A 15,723-nucleotide genomic window follows, 5' to 3' on the forward strand; every position below is an offset into this window, starting at 1 on the left:
TAGTATTTTATTATTGGCGAGAAGATAATAATCGACAAGATTTGTATAAAAATTTAGATATTTTATTCCGTACACAATATTACAGATAACGCTCATATTTATAATAATATATATGTATTCTTTAATGAATATTATTAATATAATAAATATTGTGTTCTACAATATCTTTATATGAAGGAAATGCATATTTTTGTTGTCAGTATATGAAATATATGATAAATCAAAAGTCATGATTATGCTTGAACATTAAGGTTTTTATGATATGCTTTTACAAGATTAGTGATTAAATATTTGTAAATTTTTTAATAAAAAAAATTTTTCATGCATATTTTATAAATGTATCGAAAAGGAGAGTATCTATGATAAATGGATAGAAAATGTTGAAAGAAAATTAGTTTTACATGCATGTTCGCAAAATTTGTATTACAATCGTGAAATAATCGAAAAGTCGCGCACAAATATATAAATTAATAAGACAAATAATTAAATAATAAATATTTTATAAAAAATAAGCTTATAAAGAAGTAATATTTTATGAAAAGAAATGTGGACAATCTGATTCTGATTAAATATTTTTTTACTTCATATATTATTTATCAAAAATGATTAATTGAGATGTATTGTAACATTTGATTAATCTTAATTAATAATTAAGGATAAATTACTAGAAATTGAATATTAATTAAAATTTTTGGAGATTTTTTCACACACACATACATATATATATATATATATAAAATAAATAATATTTCAAACAAAATTTATAAAAATATTAGAAATTTTCGGACGTTTGTTATCAATTAACATACACATTCGCTGAAGTGTAATTACACATCGTAGTTAAATACTAGAAAATTATATAAAGTCAAAATATATAATTATTCCACGTATAATATTTAAATGAATTGTAATTTTTTAGTTATTATTAATAGAAATGCTAGAAATTTAGGGAAAAATGCTGAATTATTTATCAAAGATGTTATAGATGTTAAAGTGCATTCTATACAATAAATAATTATGTATATTGTCCAGTGGCATGATATGTCGGCAACATGAAATATTTTGTGAAAAATCTCTTTGGCTTAGTCATATTTATGTGTATATCATTTCCATTTACGATTATAAGGCAATCTATAATTAAATTATGAAATATATAACTAAATTTTTAAAAGTATAAAATATTGTGAATTAATATAAAATTATGAAAACAAAAAATTCTTTGTGAAATTAAAAAAAATCTTTGACTACATCCATATTATTTTTTTTTTTAATTATTTGGTCAAAGGCATTTTTAAGTTATTAAACTTTTGAAAATTGCTACTTGGATTTTATATGTAAATTAATTTTTATTTTGAATTTTTATTTTGAATTGTAATATAAACGATTGCACCAGTAGATCATCCGCATTTTCAACAATCAATAGAAACCGACATCATGACTATGTTTTTCTAAAACCTTCAGAAAATGATGCAGTTTTATAAACTTCAATTTTGAAATATGCGCACAGTACTTTTTATGTAAAAATCCTTCGATAGTTCGTATTATTGGTATAAAGATGATTGGCGAATTGGCAGAAGACAGTTTAGAGTCGGTTAAAGCATCAAGCAGGACTGATGGTTTTTCTGCCAGTAAGATTCTGGAGCTGCAAAACAAGGATGTTTTTATTTGCTCGCTCTTTTCTATTTTATTTTTATCTTTTAATGCAGAAGTGTTCTATTCTATTGGCAAATTGTTAGATCACTCTTGTACGTCTGGGCATCTTCGTATCTTAAAGTCCGCCACGTCCACTGTCAATGTACTCGAACCTCTGTGGGATAGAGAGATCCTTGACTTAGAAAATCTTATCCCGTGAGAAAGAATGTACTTAGATTTTCAACACGAAACAATTGCGAAACTTATAAAAAATAAAGAAAGCGTGCGGAATAATTATAATAGAAAAATTTATTTAAAGATAAATGTTTTTTCCGCCACTTTGAAAAATTTCTAAATGATTGTTTTTTTCTTTTGATTCTTTTTTTTTACTATTGCGGATATAAAAAAATTACTTTAAACGAGATTTTCTTTTTCCTCCCAAAAATTTTGTTTTATTTATTTTTTGAAAAGTAGGAATGCATTTTATTATCATGCACGAACTGATTTCTTAATTAAATATATTCTTTGTTTCATAAGGATCAAATAAGTGAAGGCGCATGCTCCCGAAATAAAGTTCCATCGCCAAAAAATAGTACTGAAACTCTAGCAAATAATATCATTCATAAGTAGAAAGTTAATGCATATATTTTAGAGCAGTGACTTTCATGCGGATTAAATTTGTTTGTTAATAGGAAGATGCCAGACTTACATTGTATTTAGAGACTATATTTTCAAGTCACCTTCAGACACTGATGCAAAATAGAAATTAAAAGTGCGTAATAAATATTTAATATTTTATTTATTTATTAAGAAAATTATTAATTAAAAATATTTGACTTGATTGCAAAACCTCGATAACAGGACTTTTTTATTCGTGTCTGAAAGTCAAGTGAATCTCACATTCTGGTTGTATAATATACCTCCTTTTCCTCGGTGGCGACGGAAGCGTAAGTCCTAGCAGGTACTTCCGGTTCTTTGGCAGGTCCGATCGCGTGCACGTAAATGAGTGCACCGGCGATACCACCTATAATCGGACCTACCCAATATACCCAGTGATGATCAAAAACGCCCATCACCACGGCGCTGCCCAGCGAACGCGCAGGATTCATTCCGGCACCCGTTCGCGGCACCTGATCATTAAAAATTATTACAAAGACGTTAAGTAACTACGAAAACAAAAGATGGAATCAATTCTTAAATTTTTATAATATTTCGTATCTTTTTAAGCAATTGCAAAAATAAAAGATTAATCTTGAAACCATTTTTAAAAACTTTTAAGTGTAATTTTGGAGAAACGAAATTTAATGGCAATAATTAAATTAGATTAAATTAGCTGGAATAATTAAAACTAATTAATTCGACAAAAATATTTTGAGATAAATGTCAAAATTATAGTACGTTTGCAAATGTCAGATTTACTTAATTAAATTCATTTAATTCTATAATATAATTTTAAATGCATAGGAATTTAATAGGAATACTTACGCCGACAATATGGCTGACACTGACCGACAGACCGATTATGAGCGGTGCAATGCCTTTACTGTCTGGTTTAGCGGCGTCGCACGCTCCACAAACCACCAGCACCAGGACCAACGCGAGGAAGAACTCTATGCCGAGTCCTTGCACCGGAGTGGTCCCAGTGGAGAGCTTCACCACGCCCAGGAAATTTTCCATTGTGTCAGGTGAAAGGGCCCTTAAAATCGCTGAACCTGCGATGGCACCGACGCATTGTGCCACGACATACAGAATACCCCTGATAATCGGTACCTGTGAAAAGTACCTTATATTTTATTAAGAAAAACTGCCGATAAAACATACCAGGAAACAAAAAAGAATAGAATATTTCATAATTAATTCAGCAGCAGTGAATTTATTTTCAAAAATAAAAATTTTTTTCATTATCTTATATAGTAATGTCGTTAAAATTAATTGTTAATAACGTCTGATTTTAATTAATTTCAATATTAATAATCGTCTATTTTGATCATATCCAATAGATTCATTTCTTGTAGACATGAAGATGATCGATTTTCATCACAAGATATCAAATTCTAGGATAGGTTTCATTCGTAGAATAAAGGCGAGTCTCAGTTTACACATAATATATATATATATATATATATATATATATATATATATATATATATATACAGAGTGTGCCAAAATTGTGAAAACGGTCGAATATCTCGAAAACAAAGCATTTTTGAGAAAAATGTTTTAGGTAGAAGTTGTTCCAAAAGATCGATTTTTTAAAATGGAAACCCCCATTTTTTATTAAGTATTCTCGTAGCTTACCTCAAGAGTTTTTCAAAATACTGTAATGAAGTTATTTTTCTTTGAGTACTTTTCAAGTTTAAAATTAGGAACTAGAAACGACTAAATTATTATTTAATACGTATTTTTACCTTGCCGATGACGATGAGACCAAATGTGACCGCCGGATTGATGTGACCTCCAGAAACATGACCTATCCCTTGAATTATAACTGCCACTGCAAGACCGAAAGCCAGGCTTATGGCGATGACATTACCGGTTGCTACAGAACCACAGCCGAAGAAATTGAGTAGCAAAGTGCCGAGTAATTCCGCCAGAAGGGCGCGAGGGAGAGCGGCCTTCTTGTTGGTGAGCTCGTCAGCGCCTAGGGCGCTTTTTAGGTTTACCATCTGCGCGAAAATACATACACAGAAAGTAAATAAAAAGAAAAATAAAATTAACGAGGAGAAGGAAAAGTATATAATATAAGAAAAGAATATAATATAAGTAAAGAATAAAAATATTATTATTAAAACGACGAAAAACATTTTAAAATAGTTTTAGCGTTAGAAGTTAGTTTAGGGTAGAAAAAAAAGTGGTAGGTTGATATTACAGAATTATGAAATCAATCCATAATATGATTTCCTTATATCGCACCATAAGAAAGCATAATTATCTATTGAGATTTTAAAATATAGATGTGTGAAATTTCTAAGGGTTGTCATTTAAATACTTTTTTCCAAAGAAAATAGTAAAGAAATTTTTTCGAGAGATGAAACACATTTAATTCGAAATCTTTATGAATGACTTAAAGCATATTTGAAATAGAATGAACTTCCTCTTCAAACTGTAACACTCTTCTTTAGCAGTCTTTAGCGATTTCGTTTGGTGGATCTAGATCGAGGACGCGACGTTTACGAGTGCGACCACAATGAAAACTTCGACAAGCTGCATTACGTATGCAAATAGTTACATCCTCGCCTCGAACGGTCGGCTAGAATTACTTAATTGCGTTAAAGCTCGTTTGATTGTCACCTACGCGGTTTAATTACAATCAGATCTTTTCTTTTTTAATTGAAATGAAAAGTTTAAACGTTTAAAATACTTATATTATGATTCTACTTATAATTACAGTTTTAAAAAGACTAGTGGCTTCTTTAAGAAAAATAAGATCGTAAAACTGAAAAAACTATTGTCATCAATTTTGTGTTTTCATAAAAAAAAATAAAAATTGTTTAGCATATATTATATAATACCTAACACATTATTTTTACTTCAGACATATAATTCACTTTCTCTTCTTAAATGAATAAGATAAGTGAATTAATTTTTAATTACGATAAAATTTCGATTAAATAAAATGATTTATATAATTATATAATTATTGATGTATCTAGAATAATAGAAAAATAATAATTATTCCATCTCTTGATAATTAATTGAAAAAAATGTTTTCATAATATGTTTTCATATATCATATAATATTTAATTTTATTATATATTTTTTTATACACTCTCAGTCAATTTATTTTCTTAACTGTAATCTTTTACCTCCTTTCCTTCAGAAATATAATTTCTTATATTCTTTATATAATTTATCACTGTTTTTTGTTTATCATGCGATTTCTTTCCTCAATTAATATTGCGAGCAATAAATCGTTGTCAAGGACAACGCTGACTTCCCTTCCAAAAATGCCATCTGGCAAACGGATTACGCAATTACATAGGCGTCATTACTAAAGTTGTGAGCCGAGATGATCCGATCTTACAGATGATGTCACATGCCGAGATTGTTCCTCCTTCGCGTCCGCTCGACTATGTCATAAAACTATTTGTCGCTATGTGGTCGATTTGCTAAATTGTACCGTTACGAGGTTCCGTAGATCCAAAAGGAACTGTATATATAAAGGAACTGTATTTATTTATTCATGCATTTATACGAGCTGCACGCCCAATATCGACCTCCATTTTCGCAAATGTGAGATCACAGATGCTAAGAAATTATCATTAGAATAATTAATATTTTATAATATTTAAATCTAAGTAGTACTTTTATATAAAAGTGCTACTTTATTAATTTTATTAATTTTATTCATTTTAATTCTATAATTTAATTAAATTTTTTTACATTAATAATTAAAATAATTAATACGCGCTCAGAAAATAAAAATTGCTATTTTTTTTGTACAGAATACATTTCGTAGAATTTGATATTTTAAAAATAAATTCTTCGGTAGACCTTGAATCTATTCTTTTTGAATCAAAATTTTCGAGCGTCTTGTACACAGCTCTTTATCACATTTTCTAAAATATCGTGTGACTTTCATTACTATTTTTTTTATTTTGTTTGCATGGCATTATTAGCTGAATTAGTGAATTCCGCTTGACCGGTAATTTCACCGCTTTGTAAAAGCGCCATAACATTCGCACGTTAATATAGACCGCAGTGTCAGGAAATTATGAGAAATTTTAGTCGAATCTTTATTTTATATATTTATCTCCCATTCCATTTATCCTGTTATTATCCAATCAATGAGATTACAATTTCATAAATGCATATTTCCTGCAAGTTTGAATTGCGACCGAGAATCCACGCTGTTTCGATCAATTGCGCGTTAACAGATTGAGCAATTATTTATTATTTGCGTTAGTAATTCTCTGCTGAAATGTTATGGCAACTTTACAGAAACGCAAATCTCTTCGAGAAACCATCACTGACAAACTTTTTCGTAATATTTTATAAGACGCTGCCTAGCTTCAAAAGTTTTTATTAGTTCTTGCTTTTGTTTATTTAATTCACATGATATTATTTTATAATTTTTGTTCCTATTTACTGTATTATTTAATATATTATTTAACCTGTAACATAGTAATTTTATTTAAAAATATATAATTTTAATACTCCTTTAAATATCTTTATATGACCTTTTAATTTGAGTTACAATATTCTGCTCGATTACAATGTGATTATAATTATTTAAAAATCATTCGAATCATACGTTTTATCCTTCGATTGTTTTCAAAGTCACGAAAAAATATTCAGATTTTATTTTTTTCTTACAGGAAAAATCTCAGCCTCAGTTAAATTAATCATCTGTCAACGATCAAATGATTGCTTTAACAATCGGTTAATAAATCGGTACAATATAAATGTACTATACAGACAGCGAAACCTCGAAAGTTTCCGGTCTTTTGTGCTCTCGTTCCCTCGATCTTTTTGTCATAAGTTTTTGCTATTCTCCTATTCCGTCTAGTTTCCTTTTCGCATGCTTCGCTACATTTGACAGCGAAAAAAGGCTGTCCTTCGCGGTACGATTATCGATATCATGTTCCACCTGGCGGCAATAAAATTCCCCCCGTTTTATCTCATTCAACAATCCTCTTTAGATTCGTTTTTCTGCAGCTGCCATCGATCGTTCCGCGAAAGCGAAGACCGGTCGATTTGGAAGCATAAATCATCCGTTAGATCCCCAGCGATTTATCGTCGATCGTTAGAGAGATCGTTATCCTTATATAGTCTCTCAGGATTTTTCTTCTCTATTCATCTTATTTTCCCGTCCTCTTTCTCCGGTGGACGTTATTATACGGCTTCTTTTCGATCCCTTTAAAGGATCGATCGTCGATCGGCCATGTCCGACTGGCGATTCACTCGTTCCACTTTAGGCCGAAACGAATAGCCTTTTCGTCTCATCGTCGATCGGTGAAAGCTTAATTTAGTTTAAATTGAATCAATTTAATTTTATCTTAAACTAAGATAACTCTAAGATTTTTTGGAAATAAAATTTTAATTAAAATTCAAATATATTAATTTTAATGCATCCCTGGTCAAATTTAAATTTAATCTCTCATCAAGTCTATATATTTAGTTTCCTATATTCATAATTAATTTTTAGTTCTATTTAGATTATAATTTAATCCCTTATTAAATCCAATAATTTATGAACTTTAAAATTGTCTTTGATTAATTTATAAGTATCTTAATTTGCACAGAAATAGTGCGATTGATTAAGTGAATAATTTATTATCTGTTTAACAAAACTTTGCAAAGAATAATACCATAATTTACGTAGGGATAACAATTAATAATTTTTTTCTAATAGTATCAATTGATAATTCTTTCTTTCAAGATTATTCTTAAATGTCTTAAATGTCGAATATCATGACGTATATCCATCGATGGAGGAGATATCAGGAACGATGGCAAAACACAAAGCGCGTGACTTTTGTGAAAAACAGCACGCGATAAAATAGCGAAAATAGCTAAAACGTTCGTATGAACGTCACGTATTTACTAGAGAACGCGTCCACGATTCGCATACGTACCTCGCATTTAACTTTAAATGCTAGTTTGATTCAAATCACAAATGTTTCGTTCTGTGTCTTACGTAGCGAGATTTGCGTTTCAGCAGATTGAAATTACGATTCTAGACATGTTACTCCAACGCGAAACTACTCTTACATGTTTGTTATCATTTGTACCAAAGCTTGCCCGGTAAGATTTTACCCCGTCTTATATATATATATCTGAGATAAAACTAACTTTGGCATCTGATAAATTTTTAATTTTAACAATCATATACCTTTTAATATTCTTTTTTGTTATGTTTACTAAAAACTTACTTTTCATCTAAATAGAAAAATACATTATAAAATAAAATTAATAAAACAGATTATAAATATGAACATGATGATGACAAAGATTGAAACAGTTCGCACATTCTAAGTAAAATTAAATAAAAATTATAAATAAACCTCGACTCACCTCGAAATTTCGTAACTAGTCCGACTAACTGAGAGAAATTCTTTCTGGTCCTTCTGGACAGCTTCTCGCGAATCCCTTGACTCGGGAGCGCGTTAAACGTCTCTCAGTCAATTTCTTCGAGAATTGCTCAAATTTTTTTGATATATCTTCCTTTCGGGTCCTTTGAGAATCCTTTTTAGAAATCCCCCGAATGGAGAACCGGCTCGCGACGAAGTCAAGATAACTCCTTGAGAGCGACCGAGCGACAACTGTCGCGGGCTGAGTTCTCGGGCCGATCGGGCCTCACGTAGATAGGTATCCGTTCTAGTAATTCTACCGGCTGGCTGGCGAACAGCAAAGTAGTAGGGATATCACGGTTAAAAGCGACGAGTGCGCGAGCACAAGCAACGTGGACGAGTCCACGTGTGAAACGCGTACGTGTACGTGTACAGACCGTTTTGATAAGTAAAAAGTCTCTCCGCGCGAGGATGGCTTACTTCCGCAAACGCGTCGCCGATAAAGATGCGGTTGATGATCTTGACTCAAAGATAAATTTCATACGGGAGAAAAAAAATTCTTTTGAAAGAATGATTCAAGCGTGAAAATGTAAATGTAATGTGTTGAGAAACCTGCGGCTTAAGAGAGATCTCGGATTTCGAGAATTTGTAAAAAAAAGTTTGTAAGAGAACTTGAATTTATATTTAAATAAAATCCATTTTGCGTAAACGATGCCATTAGAAATACATTCAAAAATTGATTTATAGAAATACATTCAATCAATTACATTCAATCAAATACATTCAAAAATTGATTTATAGAAATAATCTGAAAATTATTTCTGCAATTAATAAGAGAAATGAAACTCTTTTAGTAAAATGATGGCATTGAATGAAATGCTTATTGACAAAAAAAAAATTGTATTTTGTTATAATTTTACAACATTGAGAAAATTGTTGATTGAAGACTTTGATCTTATTAAATCAAATGGACAACAAATCGTAATATAAAACAATCAAATTTTAATTGAAAAACTTATCTCTATCGTTCAAAAAGTGTATCTTAGATGGAAACAAACAAACAAACAAATTTATCGAAATTAATACAAAATTCCTCGATCTCTAGATTGTTTAGTTAAAAGAGCTTATTCCTCCAGGATTGTTTTCGATTCATCTCTTGGCCTCTTGGCGCAATCTTCTTCACGTTGGCTGTGAAACGCGAACGTTTTAGGAAGTTGGAAAGGAAAGGTTGCAAAACTCGTTTGAGACGCCGAACAACGACATCGCCTGAAATACTCGAGAAAAGAATGAACCGACAAAAAAAGATTCCGAAGTACCATATAATATTTTAATGCGGCATGACACTTTTACATTCACACGGATAAAATACAAAGATATCAGTGTAAAGATATTTATAGATATCCTATCGAAATAATTTCCAATGCAAAGATCCAATAAAAAGATACAGAACGACAGTGCAGTTTTTGCATCGCGGCAAATGGCTTTTTGCCTTCGGTATTCTTTCGATCGTACCTTTCCTGAGACGTGCAATCGGAAATGGCGTTTTCCCGATAGGAAAAGGAAAGTACGGTTTCAACGGTACTTCTTTGCAGTGCACGCGATGCATAACGAAGGGGAATCATCCAACCACGACGACGATTACTCCGAATGAATTCATTCTGGCCTTAACCTACGATTAAACTGTACAATTTAATTCTTTTCATTAGCTTCAATCACACTTTTCCATACTATTTTGATTTGATTTTAATTCGGATTAATATTTCTCAGTTGCGAGACTTCTCTCAGTTGATCTGCTTAAAAATAACAATGCCACTGTATTACATTTTATAATTTCATTATAATTTCATTATTTTTATTTTCTTCTCATTTTAATTATACCTTTTACTTAACTTATTTATATTTTGTTTATATTTTCATTGCATTATTTTTGCAATATCTTTAATATCTATTTTTATCATTTCATTTTTCTTTTAAACTCTCTTCTCTCATTGGATCTAAGTTTATTTTCAACACCCTTTGCATAAAATATGAAACGAAAAAATACACGGAAAAAAACATCTCAAGTAAATATAAAGATTTCTCACGTTGAACATCAGTATTCTTGAAGTATCGAGTTTATCATCTTACGCAGCGCGTTCCTCTTTTGTCTCGTTAATCACATGAGTAAGGCAAGTATTATCGAGACAATCGATGCACAAATAAATCGACATTCAGGAAACGTGGAGGCGGTGGAAAATGCGATGTAAAAAAATGTTAAGTAGCTATTCGATCGATTTGTGTAATCCGAAACGCAATTTATCCCGCACAATCAGCCTTACAGCCATTGATAAATCTCGCACGTGTTCGAATAAATGCATGCTGTGATAGAAACGTGAAACTATTGATGAAATTACTGATGCGGTGATCTATACGAATTTCCTGGTTGGTACACATTGTATTCGTAAAATTTAAATACCTGAAACAGGTTTATACCTGTAAAATTTTTTCAGAAATTATCTACGATTTTCTTTTTGACATTTTATCCTCCAGATGATTTTTGGACGCGAATTACGAAAAATAAAAATTAAAAAAATTAAATATGCACGTACTTGTAGGATATTAAAAAAAATCGGCTTGTAACATGTTTACATGATGAACGAGACGAGATTCAACCACGACTATGATGCGAATGTAATAAAACGTTTTATTCGTCATTGTTTTAGCGATGCGTACCATCAATCAACCAATTAACCATTGGAGGAATTAAACTGTGGCGTTGTTTTGAACAAAGCATTCCTTCGAATTACGTATTTTGTCTAGAGCCGAACTATAATTGTATCGGTTGTTAAAAAGAGAGAGAGAGGGAAAGAGCGATTGTACAATATCGAGTAACAACATGTTCGGGACTGCATAATGCAAACACGACGGTGCGTATGTCGCGTAGGAGAAGTCGTATTGTTAGAATACCGTTTTCATTGCCGAGCAGCTGAGCTCTTGGCCACGTTGTCATCTGGGCGCTGAATCAAGGTTTATACAGCTCAGAGTGCAAGTGTGCTTATTTATTGTACATTTAACGCACACACCGCAAGAAGGATCGCACAAATAGAGAGAGCAGCAAGAGAAAATAGGATATCCCCACAAAAATCTAATTTATACTAATTGTAATTATTACTAGTAATAATATAAGTATAATGTTGGAAATTATTTATTTTAAGTGTTAAAGGTGTTGTAATACTTAAAATAATTAATTAATCAATCTTCCAATATTAAATATTTGTTAAATAAGAATTTTGTTAGAGACACTAGAATGAAGAATACGAAATTGTATTTTTTATGAAACAAAAATATTAAAGAGATATGAAAGGAAGTGAACTTTTTAAGGAGTTTTTGAGAAATTTGATAAAAAATTTAAAGAGGTAAATTTAATAATTTTATTCGTGTTAATTCCGTAAAATAAGGTCTATGGATGGTCTCATTGAAAAAATAAATTGGCTCGTTATCAAACGGTATATTTGAGACGTACAATCAAATAGGAAGATATGAGATGATAACGCGGGTTCGATGACATAGAGACGATCCTGATTTGTCCGTCAAAAGTCGATGAATCATCTCGCGTTTTCCGAGCACATTCTGCGAAGCGGTACGACAGGATCATCATCGTCATCGCCGAGTCATTATTGCTCTTTTCACATGACCACACGTCAACTACCTCATCGTTTTGTCTTCCTGCAAACTAAGAATACGCACGAAGCACGTATTCATATATTAGCAAATTTTGTAACAAAATTTGCATTAAATATTCTTTACAATAACATTAAACATTTAAACGTATACGAAAGATAGTTTAATCTTGATAACATTAGAAAACAATGTACGAAATTAGGATTAACATCATAAAAATTAGATATCGACACTCATAATAATATAAAAATTAGAAATTAATTTTAATATGTTATGATATTATTGATAATAAAAGAATTAAATATTAATATCATAAATGATATTATGGGCAGGACTGAGACGTTGCGATGTTTAAAAAACATGATTAAACAGTATATGGATCTTTATTACGCATTATTCTCTTGTTGACAATTGTCTTATACATAATCTTGTCATCAATGGACCTCGCGCGTGGTCGAGCAATTCTTTTTTCATCTCCATATATGTTTGATCTCGTCACTCTAAATCGATTCGTCTGAAAAAGTCGTCTTGATCAGGATAATAATAAGTCCACGATCAATGTTTCCTTGCAAGGAATCGAGATCCGGACGTCACCGCGATATGTCATCTACAAATACCGCATGATAAGACATAATTATATTATTTATAATTATATTATATTATATTTACATACTGAGTGTTTTACATACTTTTCATTTTACTAATAATAATTATTATTTGATTTCATTTAATTCATTTCAATTTTTCGTTGACTTTTCCGTCTTATCTGCTTTGTAAATTTTGCGATTTCATTAAATCGCACTGTCTGATTTAGACGGATTTCGGATGCAGACGCAGACTTACGTGGTTCAAAACAATTTCACAAGGCGCTGCTTCATGTCAGATTTTAAGGAGGCAGCTCGAAGAAAACCAGGCGTATTCGAACGCGTATCAATCCTCGTTTCATTTCAAAGGAATAGACGCGCGTGAGATCGAATGATCGACCCGCATTATTATATCTCCCGATTGCCGCAACATGAGAAGCCGTAGATAACTCCAAAAATAAATTCTCCAATTAACGACAAAGAGAGCCTTGCCTCTCAAACGAATTGGCATATTTTTCATTATAACGCTCGAAGATACTAAATGGACGGATCTGATTCTTAGGTCCGGGAGAGCACTCGGGATTGAGATTCGGATCTCTTTGATGATGAAAATTTGTTTTCCCTAAAAGTGTTAACACGTCGCATTTTTCACAGATTGACATATGCAATTATGCGACTTCCGCGAGCTTTCCTGCGGCGCGTCGCAAACCGATCGTTACGGGTGCAAGAAACCGCGGCTATGACGTACCCCGTGTTCATCGCGTCCATCGGCTGACCTCACGTATGCTAATTGTCGCCGTTTTATCTGCACGCGAACTCACCATCGCCATAATGCCAGTTAACAGCTGTGAAATAGAACGGCCAGGAGGACTGTGCGGGAATCGAGACACTTAAAATAACAAGTAACTCTCGACAACGATTCCGACGGCTGGCCTTAATTGCAAATTTTGATAAAGTCACGACTAATCGTAAGATATTTGACGAAGGCATCGTTATTTCTCTAAAATTTCTTAAAAATCAATTTATTATTATATAATAGTTATTTTTGCAGTTTAAAAGATTGAGACGAAACGAGCAGTTTTGAAGAAGAGATGATGTAATTTTGCGTGGAAATGAATTAAATTAATTAAAGGAATGTGATTTAAAGAAATATAATTTAAAGGAATGTGTTAATTAATGAAGAATTAAAACAATTTTTGATCTTGTTCAAGAATAGCAAAATTGTAAAATTGTTAACATCGTGAAAATCAAGAAAAGCGAATATTGTAGACAAAATCTAAATAAACTGTGAAAGTAATAGGCGGACGATGACCGGAAGTCCGCGATGAAGATCTCCTCCATAAGATTCTACTAACGGAATCTTGTCTCTGGCCTTGATAATGTTCGCTATGTTTATACTGCTTTGTGTGAAAGGCCAAAAGTCGTAAAACGGTAAGAAGAGAAATGTTACAAAAGCGTGCTAAAGTGTACCTCATCTCAAAGCTAAAAGAAAAAAAGAAAAGAAGAAATCGAGAGAAAAGAGGGAAAAACAGAAGAGAAAAAATAGAGGAAGAGAGAAGCAAAAAATAGAATTATTTATTTAATAAAAAAGAAAATTAGGAAAAAAAAACAAAGAAATAGAAAAAAAGAAAGAAGAAGAGGAGGAAAAGAAGCAGAGAAGTAAAAGAAAATGATTTATTATTATTTTTATGAAAAACTTTTTATATTATTTTTAAGAAAATTTGTTTATTTAAAATTTATTTAAAATTTAATAAAAATACAAAAGGAGAGAACTGTCGTAAGAAAGATACCGTTAGAGTTAGGAATAAATTGTTCTTAATTTAATGAGTGATGTATGACTGCTCCTTTGCTTTGAGAATTCAAAAAGAATCCTTTACGCGATTTCATCGGCGATTTGTCGGAATCACGGAAATGAGACTGACGCGATGCAACCGGGAACATCGCGAGCAGAACGATCACCACACATCAGCGTGTCACGCAACTTGGTGAGGTCGCTGCCAAGGTCGTCACGTGTACTGATCGTCGTCGCCACCACCACCCTTGCCATCTAAACATTACATCGGATCAACGGGGTTGCAATGGTCGAGGATCACGATGGAGTCTTTCAGTAGTCGTTCGTCGCTTTCGTAGTTCTGGCGTGTCTAAGACGAGAGTTCGCCGGTTCAATCAGTTTTGTGGCAGGATGGATGGTTGACGAGGATATCAGGTGGTGGCTGGTGGATCGTAAAGTTTGGCCGCCTGGGGATGCCGCGTCCAGGCGACAAGAGGACGTACATGAGCCTGTGGCGTGAATTCCTGGTCTTCAACTCGACCGCCAGGAGATTTGGCTTAAATCGACATTTAGGGGTAAGTTTTTTCTCTTTTCTAAGCAAAAAAGGAATCGAACAATAGAAAAGATTCTGCGCGTAAGAACACGCTGTGTAAATTCCTTAATTGATATTTATTTAATTTGAACATGATGACAGAAATAGAAAAAAATGTACAGGTGTTTTAATTTTTTCCAATTGAATATTTAACGATTTATTAAACATTTATTTAAATTTTTTATACCTTTTAAAGATATATAATTTAAGGAATTCGAAATAAAATTTTTTATAATTTAATTATGATTGCGGATATCATATATATGAATATGTATGTCAATTAAGTGCATTTTTGCGCTAAAAATAATCTTGACAAAGTCATTGATTGACATGATTTTGATAATACAGATATAAGAATTGAAATTAATTTTCACTGTTAAATGTGTAAATATGGCTCATTATATCTCAATATGGACTATCGTTATCAGTTTTTATCGCGTCCGCGTACTCGGGCATGATTTTCATAGCTT

At 31.8% G+C, this 15,723-nt stretch overlaps 2 protein-coding genes across 5 annotated transcripts in view; one reads left to right on the forward strand and one right to left on the reverse strand.

The window, feature by feature from the left end:
• Nucleotides 1-40: 40 nt before the first annotated feature.
• On the reverse strand, nt 41-8,944 carry LOC105433407 (aquaporin). 2 transcript variants are annotated; one of them, XM_011648717.3, is made up of 5 exons: nt 8,651-8,944; nt 4,041-4,298; nt 3,118-3,402; nt 2,553-2,762; nt 41-1,642 (listed from the first exon to the last, which is right to left on the reverse strand). In XM_011648717.3, the coding sequence occupies exons 2-5, from the start codon at nt 4,296-4,298 to the stop codon at nt 1,601-1,603; spliced, it is 795 nt and encodes a 264-aa protein (XP_011647019.2). In that variant the 5' UTR covers nt 8,651-8,944; the 3' UTR covers nt 41-1,600. The 2 variants fall into 2 exon arrangements, with proteins under 2 accessions (XP_011647019.2, XP_011647020.2); XM_011648718.2 differs by having other exon boundaries at nt 41-1,807; nt 8,651-8,942.
• Nucleotides 8,945-13,119: 4,175 nt separating this feature from the next.
• LOC105433408 (aquaporin homolog protein drip) overlaps nt 13,120-15,723 on the forward strand; it is a 30,044-nt gene continuing 27,440 nt past the window's right edge. Inside the window, exons 1-2 of one of the 3 annotated variants that reach the window (XM_089083425.1) lie at nt 13,120-13,858; nt 13,942-15,236. In XM_089083425.1, the coding sequence (XP_088939551.1) occupies nt 15,135-15,236 (102 nt within the window). In that variant the 5' untranslated portion in view covers nt 13,120-13,858; nt 13,942-15,134. Of the gene's footprint in view, nt 15,237-15,723 lie in introns of all 3 variants that reach the window. The other 2 variants (XM_089083427.1, XM_089083426.1) reach the window with 2 other exon arrangements.

Source organism: Pogonomyrmex barbatus, unplaced genomic scaffold (assembly GCF_055798465.1).
Source record: "Pogonomyrmex barbatus isolate J1 unplaced genomic scaffold, ASM5579846v1 scaffold7, whole genome shotgun sequence".
Classification (NCBI taxonomy): Eukaryota; Metazoa; Arthropoda; class Insecta; order Hymenoptera; family Formicidae; genus Pogonomyrmex; species Pogonomyrmex barbatus.